This window comes from Phytophthora infestans, genomic scaffold, assembly GCF_000142945.1.
Source record: "Phytophthora infestans T30-4 supercont1.21 genomic scaffold, whole genome shotgun sequence".
NCBI classification, from domain to species: domain Eukaryota; phylum Oomycota; class Peronosporomycetes; order Peronosporales; family Peronosporaceae; genus Phytophthora; species Phytophthora infestans.
In genome coordinates, this window is record NW_003303738.1 from 971,548 (window position 1) to 989,092 (window position 17,545).

The window sequence follows — 17,545 nt, forward strand, 5'->3', positions numbered from 1 at the left end:
AGCAACCCGACTACTCAAGCTGTGGCGTGTTTGTTGTGGCCCAAGCTTACAGATATGTGACCGCGAATCTTCGCTGGCAATGCAGAAACGTTTCCAAGAATGATGTGGAAGCTATGCGTCTCCGAATGCTGTGGATAATACTCTGTAAATCGAGCAAGATCCGTATGGCTCGTCGCACTGTGGATAATACGAAGTCTATTAATGAGAAACTGGTCAGCAACTGAAGTAGGTAGATGTAGCTGTGTTATCCGTTAATACAAAAACCGCTAGCATACTACCATACTACCCATTCAATCTGTTGACTGCCATTTCTAGCTAAGCTCCGAAGGATAGGTGCCCGTCTTGACTCGCACCAGAATTGGCAATCTCAGACGCCAGCACGTAGATGCTCTCCTCGCTCACCTCAATGCGTGACAGTAACTCCATCTGAGCTATTAGTATCTTCACGAGGCTTGCGCCGATCTTTTCAAGCGTGTTCTTCATGTCCATGAGCTCGTAAATGCGCGCGCGCACCAGCTCCCGAGCGAGCGACCTTCCGTCCATCCTTGCTGCGATGTTGGATCCTTTAAAAATTTGCTAAGTGTGAAAAAATGTGTTCCACACAGTGTAGTGTAAGAAACACACCCAGGTGTGGTGCACACGCATTTAATGCTGTTTCAATAACTCTAAATTTAGGATGTTGTGGCGTTATTTACACTGCTATTGATGACGGCGACGACGTGGCCACGTCATTTATTATAAATTACCAGAGACCATATGTTTTTGTGGTCGCTTTATAATAGGCGATAAGGTTGCATTATTTCCTGTCGTCTTGTCGTATTGCGGTTGCAGTGACGCCTCTCCAGTACATGTAATGTTGCGTTACCAGTGAGTCGGACTACCAGGACTCACCATCTTGTTGCCTTTGCATCGGACTTTGCTTTTTGCTGTTCGATTGCAAAAAGGCAATTTAGCTCGCTGGTTTGACAGCAAAATGGGTATCGGTACTGTAAAAGCACTTGACACGGAGTGCTCTATTGCCATTTTAGAGTAACTCGATTACAAATTTCAAATGGTAAGGGACTTTTCTTCTCGTCGTTGGTAGAAGAGCATGTAGGCGCTGGAGCTGTAGAGTTCGGGCTTCTTGATAGCCGTCACAGAGCCGTCATTGAAGTCAAACCACTCCTGCGTGTCTGCGTTAAGACACTCAGCCGTGTAGTGGCCTCCATTAAGCGAGCCCATGTGATGTACGATACCCGTAAGATCGTAAAGTGTGCTGCCATCGACAACAGCGTCGCTGGCACAGTACTCGGCAATGTCGAGACTTTGTGCCGGAAAGCTGATGCTTGTGCTCACTTTGTCTCGACTGAAAGTCGAGTAGGAGAAGCGCTTAAGGTGAAGCACCAAGACGTTCGGCAGTCGATACACCGAGATCTTCTTAGCCACCGACCGATGTGTCTTACACTTTTGGCAGTAGTAGGCTGCGTCGTCGCCGAGGAACTCCTGCTCTGTGTACGCCTTAAGACAGTCGTGAATGGACATGGCACTTGCTGTATCTCCTGAAGCCGACGCGGTTCTACCTCCAGAGAAAAACCCACTGGATATCCGCATGGTACTATTTTTGCCGATTTTTTTGGGTACAGGCAAAGATAAATCCCAAAAAACATCAAAACACAGCGACCGGTGATTGCAAGTTTCACAGCGAATCTCGGACCGCAACTGGCCACAGAAAAGCTCCGACAAGGTGCTGGCGTTCCGCTCGAGGTAGAACTTCCAGTACTCGTCCGACACATCTCTGTCCTTGGCCTCCGGTCGGTCTTTGATCTCGTAATACGCCGGTTTCCTTCTAACACGATTGAGATCTTCGTGCAGACCGTCAAGCAAGAAACGCAAAAACTCCTGCGCGTCCTGCTGGTCGTACCCTGTATACCGAGACGCAATTTTGCCAATCACACGCTTCAGCTCAACTGGCCGAGTGGCAGTGAACTTGTCTCCTGTCCTCAAGGCCTTGATGAGGTCACCAAAGGCAGTGGCAAGAGCACCCTTCGTAGGACTCGTGTCGTTTATTTCACGCGCATAGAGGCCAGGATGGAAATACTTGACAAGCGCCGGGAGGTTGCTCACACACTGCAAACAACTATTCATGAAGCTGTAAAATAGGACAGCAACGTTAGCATTGACAACATGGCAACAGTGTGAGTCAAACGCACCAAGTGTTGCCGAGGTTCTGAAGACCCACAAGTCCTCGAGGATGTCTCTTTCTTGCCATCTCATTCCTGGATGATGTTCTGCCACTACTGACACGTGCCGGGTATGGAATCGACGTTGTGGTCGCCTGTGACGTCACAATGTTGCTAGAAGCCGCAGAGCTCGTCGACGGTGTGAGTTTCGGCCGCTCGCTGTTTCCGATAGACGGTAGATTCAGCGACGTGCTGTTGCCGAAATCCAAGTCGTCGTTGTTCTTCTCTCGGACGGAGCTGTTGCTGGGTGTCGACTGATTGGCCTGACGCGAATGAAAACGCGTCAACGAAGCTAACGTCGACGTCGCGGATGATGTGCGGGACATTGACGACTCTGTGGCCGCCGGTCGATTGACAGGGCGACCGAGGATCTTGCCACCGATTGGTGGGGGCTTGGACGTTGCAGGATGATCAAAGCTGTCGGTCACGGAGCTCGCGACCTTCTTGGGCCTAGTGGAGAACGGCACCCTCATGTAGACTGAGAGCCCACAACACGACGAGAAGCGAGTCAGTTGGGGACACAGCGTTACGACACGACGGTCTCGAAGGTCTCACCTGCAGGGGAGCGGTCTTGCTGCCTGAACATGTTGTCCTCCTCTTGTTGCTGGGCGTAGGTGCTTATCAGCGTCGAGGACTGGGCGATGCGCGGACCAGCCATAAAGGTTTTAAACAAGTTGCTTCTGGTAAAGACCAACACTGCTGCAACAACAATTAAAAGATGCAGATGGACAGCTACCCGAGGTAATATCTGTCGTCTTCCGCTCTTATCCCTTAAGGTAACAGGCGACACCGGGAAGGTTACGCTCGTCGTGTAAGAATAGTCATGGGGGTTACCGATGTTTTGTGCCCTTTGGCAAGTGTGTGCAAACTTTAATGGCAAATCCGGTATTCAGTTTTGACAAATACGGAGCGGCTGTATTACGTAAGCGAACTTCAACGTGCTTCAAGTTTTTCAATTTCACATTTGCTGTTTTCCTTACAGGATGGCATCGCTAGCCTCTCAGTGGCCACACGCGTTCATGCGCACAGCAGAGAGCATCACTCTGCACTACGTGGATGTGGGGCCCCGGGATGCACTGCCCGTTGTGCTGGTGCACGGCTGGCCCGATCTCTGGTTCGGGTGGAGGGTACGAGCGATGTAAATCATATAATTTTCAAGATATTTAACTGTTAATGTGTGTCCCAGCACCAAATCCAAGCGTTGCAGTCGTCCTACCGTCTCATTGTACCTGGTTCGTAGCGATTTTCTGCGTTGTGGAATCAAATTCCTGCAAAACTGATAGCTATTATATTGTGTAGACCTCCGTGGCTTTGGTCAGAGCTCCACGCCGCAACACGTCGAAGCTTATGGCGCCAAGAACGTCACAAATGACTTGGCTGCACTCTTGGGCAAGTGTTTTATCAGTTACAACTAAATTTCAAGGTGGCTAACGTGGTTGTTTTGCTGGCAACTCGAAGATGGTCTGAACATTGAGAAAGCGGTGCTTCTCGGTCACGACTGGGGTGGAGGAATGGTAAGATTACATTTACATACAGCAACGGACGGAATTTCTAACCAAATGTCTTATTTCTAACAGGTATGGCGCATGTGTCTTTATCATCCTGAGCGCGTGATTGCTGTCGGTGCTGTGTGCACCGCCTACACACCGCCAGCTAAGTGCCTGATGCCTCTGGACGTTGTCGTTGCCAAAGTCCCGTATTTCTCCTACCAGAAAATATTGGCAGATGCCGAAAACACGGGCAAGATGTGGATACTGCCTCCACGTCGCTCCTTACTGGCTGGGTTCCGTAAACACTCGGAGGATGAGTCCGACGCTGGAAGACGGCAAGATGCCGATTATCGGTACGCTTCAAGGCGTGACGAGCTCCAGCGATCCCGATCTTCACTCAGCGGTCAGCGATGCTCTCAGAGGAGGAACTTCAGTACTATGTAGACCAGTACAAACACTCCAAGTTCCAGAGCACGTGCCAATACTATGCAACTCGAGAGATTGACTTCAAGGACGAACTGGGAATGTCTCCAATCATCAACCACCCTGCGCTATTCATTGCTGCGGCGAATGATCACGTACTTAAACCCGAGTTGGCGAGCAAGATGCATCGTTTTCTGCCTAATTTGGAGACGCACGTTGTGAACGACGCTGGTCACTGGGTCTTGTGGGAGCAGAAGAAGCGAGTGAATGCAATTCTCAAGGCGTGGCTGGACAAGCTCCCGGCTTCTGGAGATACTCGTAGCAAGCTATAAACAGAGATGTACAGGTGTGAGGAAGAAAAGTGTATGTTGCATTATCGTAGCTGAAAAATGAAGTTGCTTTTTTGTTTGCAAGTTGGAAGTTGCAACTAGGGCGCAATAAGCGGCAACTCGCAAATTTGGTCCAGCCACTATTGCAGGATCCTCGTAATTTCGTCCTTTTGCTCCCAAAGAACCCAATGTCCGGCATTTGCCACGATCTGTTGGCGCAAATTCGGGACTAATTTGCGCATGCCAGCTGCCATCTCCGGTTTAAGAACACGATCTTCCGCTGGACTGATCAAGAGAGCTCTGTGTGAGATGGAGGGAGGAAGCTCACGCTCGTCGTTGAAGTTGATAAAGCGTGCTGCGTAGTAGTTGCAACCTCCTGCAAAACCCGAGCGCTCATACTCCGCCACGTAGTAATCCAGCTCTGCTAGGTTCAGTAACTTGGATGGGTTCGTAAAAATTGGGTTTTGTGATTCTGGTACACCACGAAGCAGCTCAGTAAAGCTGAGAGATGCATCAATATCAGTGTAGAGCCTAAACGTGGCAGTAAACAGCCGTCGTGGTGCAACATCTAGCAACTTGGCAGCTTTCACGGGCTGGCTAAGTAAACTCATGTACGAAAACTGAGGAACGGCGCGGACTAACGTGTTTGTATCCACGTACACGTCTGACGGTGCCATGTACGGCGTACAAACACTACACACCGCAATAACTCGCTCCGGGTGGAACATGCACATGCGCCACGTGATAACAGCGCCCCAGTCGTGACCGACGAACACAGCGCGAGAGATGTTGAGGAAGTCTAGCAGTCCGGCGAGGTCCCCCGTCACCTTCTTGGTGCCATATCCTTCGACAGTTTGGGGAATTGAGCTGCGACCGAATCCGCGCATATCTGGCGCGATGACTCGATGCGATTTAGACAGCGCTTGGGTCTGGTATCGCCAACCGAACCATAGATCGGGCCATCCGTGGACGAGCACGACCGAGGTGGCGTCGCGAGCACCGACGTCGATGTAGTGTAGCGTGATGTCATTACCGACGGGTGCGTAGTTGTGCTCCCATTCGTCCCAGAAATGAGACGGTTTGCACACACCGAATCCATAGAGGAGCTGAATACCATTGCTGTAATTGGAACAAGGAACGTGTTGCGGACTCGTTGCTTTGAAGAATGAAGCTTAATTGATTTTCAGCTCTTGATAGCGCACCGTCACTCACGGCAGATTGAAAGCGTGCACCTTCATGCCACTTTAATATCCTACAAGTAGTTCTAATAACGTGAAATGCGTCGCAGAAAAGAATTAACCCACCCCGAGGAAGACGGTGACAATACAGTCGTGCACCTCCAATTCGACAGGGCGGACCATATCAACAGTGCCAGGGCATAAGTGCACAACGTGGTCGCCCACAGTGTCCTCCTGCCCTACCACGAATTGAAGGTCCGGGAAGCGCTCCTCCAGCATAGCAATGACAGTATTCGTCTGCGCCATGGCCAATTGGCTCTTACGCGAGGACACGAAGATGGTACGCTTGGAGGACGTGGGCGAGGAGGACTCAGGCGACGTCATGACGGGATTTTGAATTGTGGACTGTGCGGCTGCCCGCTTGGCGTTTTATTACCGGTATACATATGGAGCAGATGCGCGGAACTTATACTTATAGGTATTATTTTTTGTAAAATTATAAAGTTTTGTGTACTGATCTCCACGATAACAGTTACGAGACAACCTCAGCAAAACTTTATAAATTAAAACAAGAAACACAAAAAGGTGGTTTTTGCCGCCAAGCCGGTGTTGACTCTCTTCCTGGTTCTGACCAGCAGCTAGTGAACCCACTCCTCTTCTGGTTATGAGCCCAAGGCCGCTAGTGAAACGCACTTGCAATTAAGAGATCATGTCTGCAGAGAAAGACGGAAGTGAATGAGTCGATGCGCATCCGATTCGCGTAATCCTAAAATCTGGCAGGGTATCGACTGATACCGGTGTCGAATTGGAGGTGCACGACTGTATTGCAAAGCTATGATCGCAATCCGATATCGCAGTCATGACATGTTGAAGCTACCTACCTGTCCATCCAAGAATCTTGGACCAAGATACACTTTTGCGTCGATGCCATCGAAGTTTCCACTTGTAAGTTGGAGCAGCAATTGAATTTACGAATGGTATTAATACACGTGAGGGCCAGATATTCGTATTAATAAGAACGCTGCATCTGAATTTCAACATTGACAACCGCCACATCTCGCAGGATCGGCCAGCAGCGTGTTTACGCGCCAGACCCGTAGAAGAATACGGATGGCATCCGTTCTTGTTGACTTGACACTTTTCATCGGGCGGCAAGCTGCACGCGGAGTCCGGCATTAACGAACGCGCCGTCAACCAGCAACAACCATGGCCCCGACATCTCACTTCTGGGACGAATGGGAGCACAACTACGCACCTGTCGGCAATGACATCACGCTACACTATATCGACGTCGGTCCTCGCGACGCCATCCCGGTCGTGCTCGTCCACGGATGGCCCGATCTATGGTTCGGTTGGCGATACCAGATCCAAGCGCTGTCTAAAACGCATCGAGTCATCGCGCCGGACTTGCGCGGATTCGGTCGCAGCTCAATTCCCCAAACCGTCGAAGGCTACGGCACCGAGAAGGTGACGGGGGACCTCGCCGGACTGCTGGACTTTCTCAACATTCCTCGCGCTGTGTTTGTGGGCCACGACTGGGGTGGTGCATTGATCTGGCGCATGTGTTTGTTCCACCCGGAGCGCGTTATCGCTGCATGTGGTATCTGCACGCCGTACTTCCCGCAAGGCGATGCCTGCGTGGAGTACGACAAGCTCATCCCCGCGATCCCTCAGTTCTCGTACATGAAGCTCCTCGGAGACTCGGAACGAGCGGCTAAACTGCTTGATAAGGATCCGCGTCGCATTTTCACGGCCATATATCGTAAATACGACGAGTTCGCGGAGGATTTCGAGTTTTTAAAGATGGTGGAAGACGTCAATGACTCCACCGACTCCGTGTACACGCAGCGTTCCGAGTTGCTGTCGGACGCTGAGTTGGACTACTACGTAGCCGAGTACTCGCGTTCGGGATTCTTCGGATCATGCAGCTACTACTCGCAACGCAAGCGCGACTTTGAGGATGAGAAGGACTTGCCTCGTGTGATCAAACATGAAGCGCTCTACGTTGGCGCTGTGGACGACCCTATTCTCAAACCTGAGCTGGCTGCAGGCATGCCTCGCGTGATGCCTAATCTCACGCAGGAACTGGTGCACGGCGGTGGCCACTGGCTACTATGGGAGAAGAAGGACGAAGTGATTAGCATCCTCCAGCGCTGGCTGAAGAACCTGGATTTGTCCAAGACTGCGGCAGGTCTATAACGAATTAATAGCTGTAGTGGTTTGCTTTTGATACTGGCTTAACGAGACGTTAGAAATATTCAATGCTTTGATGCTGGAAAATCGGCATTCACCGAATTATTTTATTGTTGTTTGTCGAAGATCTGTACGTGCACTGAGTAAGTGTACTCAGTGCCTCAAGCGTACTACCATAAAATGGTCAGACTAGACCATCTAAGGTCGGCGTCTTTAGATAATCGATGATCAAAATTTAGCCATAGCCGAACTAGGACAAGCTCACTCCCCGTCATCTGTATTGTGTCACCTTTTGATCTCCGTTCTAATTACTGCTCCGCAGCCTTCTTGGCCTGGTTGGATTTGTAGATGTCACTGCGCTCGTGCAACACGAGTTTGATCCGAGCCATGGACTTCTTGACCTTCGTCCGTCGCGACGGGTTGGGCATGGTCAGGTTCTTGGCGCGGCATTGCTGAAGCTCCGTGAGAAGAGCGTTACGTTCCTTCAGCAGCACGAACCAGAGCTTGTGCAGGTCGTCGGTGCTCTTCTGGCGCAACATCCAGGCCTTCCAGTCGCCACCCACGACCACCTGCTTGGAGCCCACACTGGCCGGAACCTGCGTCAGGCTGCTGGCCTTGGCGCCCTCGCCTGCCACCTTCTGCACTGGGAAGAAGTCCTCGAGGCCGCGACGGGCCGTTTGGCCCGCATTCACGCGTAGACCTCCGAAGAGACGACGAAGCTGGAACGACATGATGCACTTGGTTGATGTAATGTGCGGCTCCCCCACGTCCAGCGAGTGACTAAGTTGTCTTAAGTACGATCGGAGTCTAACTCGAAAATACATTATCCCATTTTCTTTAATTTTAATGTGTCTTTTCAGTATGTATTTGTAATTCTTCACCAAAAATTGCCTCAAATCGATCTTGTATTTTTTATTTTAGAGCAAGTTTTGAGCCCAGAGATTCGAGCTACATTTTTTCCAGGTGTAACATCCAGATATTTCCAAGGATTGAATTTTATTTTTCTTCCCACAATTTATTATTTTCCTTCCGCCCCCAGCCACTCAATCGTAGAACTGACACGCGGCAGCTCGGACTAAGGGAAGGAACATGGCGCGCACACACAAGACGGCCCAAATCAAGCAGCAAATGGCCGACCAAACTCGCGAGGAAGAAGAAGCGCGGACTACAGAGGGCAAGTGTCGAGGGGCCCCGGACCCGAGCGGAGAAGTCTCGCGCGATAAAGATTGGGTGGAGGAGAAGGAAGGTATGGAACTCAGTACCGAATCTGGCCGTAATGAAGCCACTACGGACGACGCCACGGTGGATATTTAGCACGCAGAGAATGGGGGCGAACATGAAGACGAGGAGAACTAAGAGGGCAGTTCATCGGCGTCTGAGGAGGAGAAAGACGAGGTGGTGCACAGAGACACGTGTGGTAAGAAGAAGAGGCCTGCGTCTGACGGCGGAGACGAAGACGATGGAGAAGTCGACGAAGTTACATTGCCCTCGTTCCAGACTGATCACAAAACATAGGCACTATTTGAGGAAAGCTTACAGGAGCACATGCGTACTACCAAACAGGTGCCAGTTGTGAGTGAAACGGTCAGTACCAAGCGACGCAACCAGAATTTGCATAGGCAAACGCGGTATCAAGGGCACCCAGACAGCCAAATTCTGTTGATCCCTGAGGAAATAAATCCTTTTCAGCGCAGGTATATCTGTACGCATGGCTGGGCCGAGCGTGAAAGGTCTAAAGCAAGTGGAAGGTGTACAAGCTCCGCCGTACTGACTGTCCGTTTATATTTTTGGCTCAGGTGGTGCGAACAAAGGGCAGTGGGGCATTATGCTGAAGCTCGAGGTGTATCGACACAATCCCTATCAGTTCTGACATTTACATGTCGTACCCAGGTATTCGCCAGGTATCGTCCAAGTCTCCGCTAATGCCTAGTATTGAGCTATTGATGGAGTCAGACGCTAAAAAATCAGGTATTTACGACTACATCCGGCGGAATTCTTATCACCGTGTGACGATGGATGATGTTCGCAACCTGGTGGCACGTCTTCACCAGTCTGGTAAGGTAAACGTTGTGCGCGCAACGGTTGTATAGGCTCCTAACTGAAGGCGTGTACCCTTTTGCAGGAAAGACACTATCTAACGACGACGCAGTAGCAGAGACTGTCGTCAATTTCAATTTGGAGAACCCAAGGAACGTGTTCACCGCTGTACTAATCGCTCGAGGTGATGCTGGTGTGATATCGGTAACAACAGCGCACCTGCGCGCGATGTACGACAACTTCCCTGAAGTGTTGCAAATGTACTGCACCCACAAGACCAACAAGTGAGTTTTTAGTTTGTATTTTTTTTATTCTTTAGTTTGTAGTACCGAAATCTAGATATTTTCCATGTGTAAACCAGATATTGACTAGGCTGTTTGTGCAGGTACAACTACCAGTTGTTGTCACTTGTGGCGATGGACCAATTTGGACACGGCCACAGACGATACAAAGGGAGGGGTCGCTTCACACCCGGAGGATGCAGCGCAGGAAGACGAAGATATTGATGAGGACGAAAGCATCACTGAAGAGAGGAGGAATGTGACTAGGAGTGACAAGCCATCTTCACGGCTAAGCTAGAAGCACCCGGCAGACGATGATGATGATTTGCTGGTCTCCGTTCCGCCATTCGAGGAGGAGCATAATACCTGGGCTGAATTCGAACAAGGGTTCAAGATATATATTCGCACAGCGCGACAAGTGCTTGTCATGAAGGAAGTGATAGGTGTCGCTCGGCGCAACGTGGCGCTCGAGAGCCAGATCCAGTACAAAGACGTCCAGGTGAAGGAGATCCCGCTTATCCCAGATAACGTGGCCCCCTATCAGCGCAAGTATATTTGTACGCACGGGTGGCCTACGCGTGAACGGTCGTCAGGCAAGCGCACGTCCCACAATCTTCGCCGGACTGAGTGTCCTTTTCAGTTACTTGTGCAGGTTAATTGCCTGGATGATGGCTCGTGGGGAATAGCTCTCAAGCGCATAGTTTACTGCCACAACCACCAGGCTTCTCCAGAGATTTACCAACGCTACTCAGGTATTCGCCAGGTATCTACGCAGTCTTCGTTGGTACCCGGCGCTGAGCTACTCGTGGAATCGCAGGCAGGGTCATCAAATATTTACGATTACATTCACGACAACTTCGAGCAACGAGTGACGATGACAGATGTCCGGAACTTGATCGCTCGCTTGCGTAGCTCCGGTAATTGTTCGAGGTGTTTGTTGAATTTGATTGCTTATGATGTCCGCGTGCTAACAATTACTATGATGGCGGATTACCCTATGTGCAAAAATGTCTGATGACGACGCTGTATTTGAAACGATCGTGAGCTTTAACATACAATTTCCTCTGAATGTGTCGTCGGTGTACCAGAGTACGCAGGGGGACACTGGGGTGATTTCAATCATGACATGCGACCTATGTTAACCAGCTTCCCTGAGGTCCTTCAAATTGACTGCGGACACAAGCCGAACGAGTACGTGAAAGCTGCTCTTATTTGATCCATGTATTGCCCATGATTTGTTTAGGTACTCACCGTTTTTTATAGTATATTACTAGATACAACTACCAGCTACTATCGATCGTTGCTATGGACCAGTTTTGTAATCGACAGCCTGTCCAGTGCTCATTGGTAGAGACGAACGGCGACTGGCAAATGGCATAGAGTATTGATCATTTCAATCGCGCAAATGAGTACTGGCGTCTTGTGCGGATTGTGATTGTGGACATGGACATGAGAGAGGTGGACGTTTTGTGTTAGAAGTTCTCGGACGCTCGCATTTTGCTATGCCACTTTCACGTGATTAAATGGCGACACGATACGATTCGGATGTCGAGTAAATACGGAGCTAATAAAGCGGATGTGCTGCCCAAATGAAATAAACGATCACGAACATGACCTACGCTAGGACGGAAGCAGATTACGTGGCTCATCGCGAAAAGAGTTAAAGAGTTTGTCGCTTAGAGGAGGAAGGCAAGCTTTGTGGGCGTGTTTTGAGAAAATTTGAGAAACGTACGTATCGTGTTGATTTGCCTCACTTTCAGAGCCATACAAACACTCACGTAGAGAGCCTATTCGGCAAAGTCAAGCAGTAGATTAAAGGTCCTTTCTCCATGAGCACCAGCTTAAAAGTACTGCTGTCATTTCAGCTTCGAAAGGAGGAGGAATACTACGCCAAGGTTGAAATGCCAGGAGCGCTACGGGATACTTCATACACGAATGAGCGTTGTGCTGGGCATGACTACGCGATGGGTAGCTGCTGCCATCAAAACATAGTATGACATTGCTATGGAGCAGCTACATCATTGTAGACAACGGAGATACGGTAGCTTTACGGCGAGGAGAGTACAAATACATGATGGAAAAGGAGACCTGGCAGTGTTTTTGCGAGTTCGCACAAACTATGAAGCTTCCGTGCCGACACGCGATGGTCTACAAGAAGTCATCAGAAAGTCCGTTTGTGGCTCCGTACGCTGCAATTGGTTCCAGGTATTTCCAGACATTCCATGTTTTATCCAGGTTTTGTCTATTAAATCCAAGTTTTATTCAGATATTAACCATGTTTTGCTGCCATCGACTGTATTGCTCTTTCTGGATGGTATGGGTGCTGTCGTATGTCTACGTAAGATCTATCGGCAGTGGCAAAACCGTTTGTCGCGAAGATTTTTAAGCAGCCACAGGCCTCGTCAGAGACACGATCAGAGCAGGAGCAATATCGACGTGCTCAGCAACATTTGGCCGGATCCACGGGGAGCTGGCACAGCTGAGTGACGTCGCATTTGACAGGGCGATGTCCCAGTTTGATGAATGGTGGCACACTTTGCGCAAGGTCAAGTGGCGATCCCGTCACCTCAATCCAGTGACAATGGTGAACGCCATGAACGAAGTGAAGGAGGTGGAGATGCAGGTAAATCTGGTGGCAGTAGTTGTGAGCCCAGTCATGGAGTTTCCGGGGGTGGGGTTTTGAGTCATGGAGTTTTGTGTGTGTGTGTGTGGGGGGGGGGGGGGGGGTTGAGTGATTCTTGTTGTGCAGATGTCGGTGGGAATAATGATAATTTCAGTGACGTACTGCCTACCCAACAATCGTGCGAACCCCCATCCACTGCAGCTGCACGACGTTTGCGCGCATCGGTAGATAGTGCTCCGGTGCAGATCAAGCTAAAAGGGTTGTGCCAGTCGGGCGACTAAACCGTACGAAAGCGCGAGCTAAAGCTAAGTCTGCCCTGTAAGAATACAATCAGGGCATGAAGCTGCGAGGGCTGCTACACGAACGAGATGTGTGTGAAGTGGTTGCTTCTCTGAAGGAGATTCAGCCAGGCCTGCGTGAGGTCAGGTAAATCCTCGCGACCTTTCAGGTGCTCGGAAAAGCCGATGGGAAACCACTTTCGTGGGCTGTCGACCCAAATTATGAGCCCGACAATGTGCGCTATAGGCTTCCTGAGCCGATGATCGATCGTGCATTTAAACAACTACGTGAAACATAATATGAAGATCAGGCAGACATTCAAATTGATAGTGACGGAGAAAGTGACAACTCGGACAATTACGTGGTGGAAATTGATACAATCGGCACGCACGCTAGAAATCAGTTGGATGCCATGAAGTGGCTGTGGAATTTACAGGCCGCGTGCTGCGTTGTGCACCTGGCTAAACAACGATGTGAAAGAAATTGCTGGTAAAAGGCCACCAGTGGATATTGTATTTGATGAAATTCTAAATACCTGGCCATTCAAAACTTTACCAGGTTTTGGATTTGACTTGACGATGTCGGACATCCATTGTATCAGATGTTCGATGTGGCTAAATGACGACGCCATTCGTGCCTTCGCGGTTTTCCTACAGCGCTACAAAAGCAATGCGACCGTGATGATGCCTTTGCTGAAAAAAAACCTTCAAGAAAGAAGCCCGCTAATGTGGAGGCGATTCTTCCTGAGAAGATACTTTTGGAGATTTGTGCGTTCATCGCCGTTTGCCAATTTGTATTGGTGTCTGTCAACTCTGAAGGAGTTCACTGGGGTTGTTTGGTGATTGACGGAAGATCAACGACGATGATGCTGTACGACAGTATGAACATTAACAAAAACGTGAAGCGCCTAAAAGCCATTAAGAGTGAGCTTGAATCGGCATTTCTGGAGACGTTACCAGATAAAGAGCGTTGAGCAACCTGTCCAAAAAACATGTGCTAGCTGTGGTGTTGTGTGCCTTTACATGTGGAAGCGCGTGTCCAGCGAGGCCCCCGATGGGTAATGCTACACGAAATCATGAAGATCAAGCGTCGTTTGTAGTTGCAGCAAGGACTGTCAGGTAAAGACAAATACATGGTATTTACCTGACAATACCTTCCTGTTAAAAAGACGATAATACAGAATCATCTGCTCAATCGATTTGCCCCCCCCCCCTGTTTGCCAAGTCGACAAACAAAGCTCTGAATCACTTTGACTTTTATCTAAGTTGCGCACACATGACTATTCCAGGTATCCAGGCTCTCTATACCTGCGTAATATTTGGACGGAAATAAATTTTATAAACTGCCGGTCAGTAGCAGAATCTGGATGTGAAACCTGGAGATACCTGCATCTGAGTAAACCTAATCACTGTATAGATATCTGGGAAATCTAGTCTCTAACGTCGTCCTAAAATTAATCCCTGTCCTACCCCCCCCACCTTAGTGTTGGTGGGGATGGAGTGATAAGCTCTAAATGAAGCCAAACTGGTCAAATAACTAGTTAGATAAGAAAACCGCGGGTGAGATCGAAGATCATTGCGAGCTCGGCGTATGAATAGTTATCGGCGCCGTGATGTCGTGTCCATATTTTGAATATTAACGCTGCAGCGTACGAATTGGGAACACACAAACACAGTAACTGGCCATGTATGCCTTCCAGATGGAGAGCGGTTTCCTTTGCTGTCGACTTCGCAGCCGAATCTAGTTGGGGTTGCCGTCCGTATGTGTTGTTGAGTTAAATATCCTCGTTTTGGTCGGAAGTTAACTAATGCACTTCTTGCCCGCGCGAACGCACGTCCATACCAAAATTTATCGGACCGGAGTGACCTTTTCGGATCTATGTATTGTACAAAGTTTATCTCAGATAGGTAAGATGTTTAGGGAGGACATGCCTGATGTGAAATGACGCAAAAGACCAAAACGTGGCCAAACAAACTCTTTTATAGACGACAGGCAATGGCCTGAAACGCCCTTTGGGCTAAGAAAAACACTCTTTTGTTTTTTTATTCATTTTTGGCATGAGAACCACGTTCTCATGAGCTAGCAAATCTAACAATGATGCAGAACCGCCACGATCGTCCGGATAATTTTGCATCCGTCCGGTAAATTAAGATTGACGACAGCCAGCTATCAGAGCCACTATTGTTTATTGAGTAATTATCTGCCAGTAAAAACGTACCACTTGTATTTGCGTTCGAATACAGGTGTCGAATGGCTTGCAGCCTCTCACTTTCAGTCAATCCGTCGCCGACAGCTCACGCTGGCAGTCAGTCTTACTTGTTTTCAACGCAACTACGTTCATCTCCCGTACATGCTGCACGGTCTGCTAATCCTTCAGGTCGCCTCTGCCCCCCCCCAACAGTGTAGCTCAATTGAAAGAGCGCAAGGTTTCGGTCTTGAGGATGCCTGTTCAAATCGGGCCATCGTTATCGCTTATGCTTTTGTTAGAGGCCTTGTGGCAAAGATCAAGTTTTGTGGACAGCTTAGATCAGCAAGACAGGTGACTGCATACGTGTGTAGAGGTCGACATGACTTAATGCTGCGAGAAAGGGTGAATGCATTCGAATCTAGTTTGTTTGTTCTACTTACTAACCTCCTCAAGTACGCCCTGCGTGTAGCCAGGATACGAGTCTTGGATTGCAGCTGTCTGGAGCAGTTGACGGTGGCGTTGGATCTTAGCATTTAGCGCGCCAGCGCTGTGGACCCCCTAGAGGTGCTTAAGGACCGCGCTCGATCCGCAAGAGTTGATGCTGTGTTTGCCTTTTAAGTCCTTGAGTATGACATTCTCGGCGCGCTTTCCCAGCTCCAGAACTCGATCGCGGTAGTCCGCTGACGTTTGGTTGAGCACGAAGCCATCGTCGAGAAACAACTTGATGTACGCGACTAGCAGCTTGGCCTTCGAGCGCTTCTGCTTCGGTGCTTCGACTTACCAGCGTGGATCTGTCGCGTACCAGGTAAACCAGGTCGCATGGAGGTAGGTAGCTGATCCTCTACGCTGTTTTTGCTTGAGTTTGGTCACATCTGTGGCGTCTTCATCTTGAATGCTTCTCTTTCGTGTTTCAGCTACAGGAACACCGTTCAGCTTAGCCTCAATCATACCCATGCGGGCATCTTGGCGCTTAGGGCTCTCGATAAGGTGTCTAATGACAGTGGCCTGGTGGTCGATAATTTCTGCTCTTGGCTTGGTTCGATTGGCATGAATATGAGATGGATGTTTCTATGTTGTCTTTACCGGAATGCTGCACTCCTGCAAGATGCGTCGACCAGGCTAAGAGGTCTGGTAGCGTACGTCCAGCCTGCGTAACACAGGGTTCGAGTCACTGCATCGCTGGGCTATTGTGATTTAAGCTTTTTACGACGGGATCGTGTCTAACGACGCAAGCAGTTAGGAGGTGTAGAACCTTCCGGTTGATGTTGAGGCTCTCCCTCTCTAGTTGATAGCAAGCTGTGAACAAGGCTCGTTGGAGCTCGGCAATCGCGTCAAGCGTGTCTGCGTCAAGCTGGACCGGTCTTAAGAGGGACAAATCTTCGGGTTTGTAATCACTCAATACCTTGACAATCTTGTGGTCTTCTCTACTTGTGACGAAAATGTAGTTGAATCCTTTGTCTGTGATACTTAGGTTCCAAGATCCGCGATCAAAGATCCAGCGCGCGGTCATCTTCTCGCAGCCGTTGGTTTGTTGGCCTTCACCACGACGGAAGGCGTGCGACGTGAGAGCAGCTGACACACCGGCGGCAGGGGCGACGAGATCAAGCACACATTTAGCATGTGCGTAGATTGTTGAGGGCGCAGCGGTACGAGGAGGAGGAGGAGACGCAGACGTAGCAAGACCAGAGGTGCCGGTGGTGCGCTTAGGAGCTCCACGAGCGGGACGTCAGGTGAGAGTGTGGTCGGCGTTTGCTGCACTTGGTCGGGTAGGCTCCCGATGAGAGCTGGGCACAGTGCGGCTTGGACGAAGAGGGCGAGAGCAACAGCGAGCAAGGGGAATTTTGCGAAGTTGGCGTCGAGAAAGAGAAATAAGCCTTTTTCTTCTGACGTCTTCACACGGACCAAGCGAAGGAAGAAGACACAAGCGGCATATATCGAGATGTTCCGCTTCTTGATCATCGACAGGTCCGAAGCTCGCCCAACCAGGTACCAGAGCAGACACAGAAGAGCAGCATCTTGGTAGTCACCCTCAGAACACCCGATCGGACGCATCAAGTCCGATAAAGCTATTCAGCTGTGGTAGACGTATCACTTTCATATTCCTCTTTATCGGACCTTCGCGATGAGTTTGGAGGAATTACAACCTGTCAACACATTGCGAGCTAAGGTAGCTACTGTCGCAGCATTTTTTCAAGTTTTTAAAGGGCGAGGATGCCAGGGAAGATTACGTAAAGAAATGTATTGAGGCGGATGAGAGTGGCCAGAGCTTTGTGTGCGCCATGGATAAGTTTAGAATGCATCTTGC

The 17,545-nt window shown here is 49.6% G+C and overlaps 5 protein-coding genes and 1 pseudogene across 6 annotated transcripts; 3 read left to right on the forward strand and 3 right to left on the reverse strand.

Moving 5' to 3' along the window:
• Positions 1-1,047: 1,047 nt before the first annotated feature.
• Positions 1,048-2,877, reverse strand: PITG_11919 (ubiquitin-specific protease, putative; the record flags this gene model as incomplete). The annotated part of the gene is made up of 3 exons (XM_002901343.1): positions 1,048-2,128; positions 2,190-2,697; positions 2,775-2,877. 3 exons carry the CDS (start codon positions 2,875-2,877, stop codon positions 1,048-1,050), a joined length of 1,692 nt encoding a protein of 563 aa, XP_002901389.1.
• A 324-nt stretch (positions 2,878-3,201) lies between these two features.
• Positions 3,202-4,464, forward strand: PITG_11920 (epoxide hydrolase, putative; the record flags this gene model as incomplete). Its single annotated transcript, XM_002901344.1, has 6 exons — positions 3,202-3,346; positions 3,406-3,451; positions 3,519-3,608; positions 3,678-3,733; positions 3,797-4,112; positions 4,154-4,464. 6 exons carry the CDS (start codon positions 3,203-3,205, stop codon positions 4,462-4,464), a joined length of 963 nt encoding a protein of 320 aa, XP_002901390.1.
• A 137-nt stretch (positions 4,465-4,601) lies between these two features.
• Positions 4,602-5,491, reverse strand: PITG_11921 (epoxide hydrolase, putative; the record flags this gene model as incomplete). Its single annotated transcript, XM_002901345.1, has 2 exons — positions 4,602-5,362; positions 5,410-5,491. The coding sequence occupies 2 exons, from the start codon at positions 5,489-5,491 to the stop codon at positions 4,602-4,604; spliced, it is 843 nt and encodes a 280-aa protein (XP_002901391.1).
• A 1,354-nt stretch (positions 5,492-6,845) lies between these two features.
• Positions 6,846-7,838, forward strand: PITG_11922 (epoxide hydrolase, putative; the record flags this gene model as incomplete). Its single annotated transcript, XM_002901346.1, has 1 exon — positions 6,846-7,838. One exon carries the CDS (start codon positions 6,846-6,848, stop codon positions 7,836-7,838), a length of 993 nt encoding a protein of 330 aa, XP_002901392.1.
• Positions 7,839-8,083: 245 nt separating this feature from the next.
• PITG_11923 (mitochondrial 39-S ribosomal protein L47, putative) lies at positions 8,084-8,596 on the reverse strand (the record flags this gene model as incomplete). Its single annotated transcript, XM_002901347.1, has 1 exon — positions 8,084-8,596. One exon carries the CDS (start codon positions 8,561-8,563, stop codon positions 8,141-8,143), a length of 423 nt encoding a protein of 140 aa, XP_002901393.1.
• A 6,852-nt stretch (positions 8,597-15,448) lies between these two features.
• Positions 15,449-15,520, forward strand: PITG_27514 (annotated as a pseudogene). Its single transcript has one exon. The product of its transcript is annotated as a tRNA-OTHER (tRNA).
• The last annotated feature ends 2,025 nt before the right edge of the window (positions 15,521-17,545 follow it).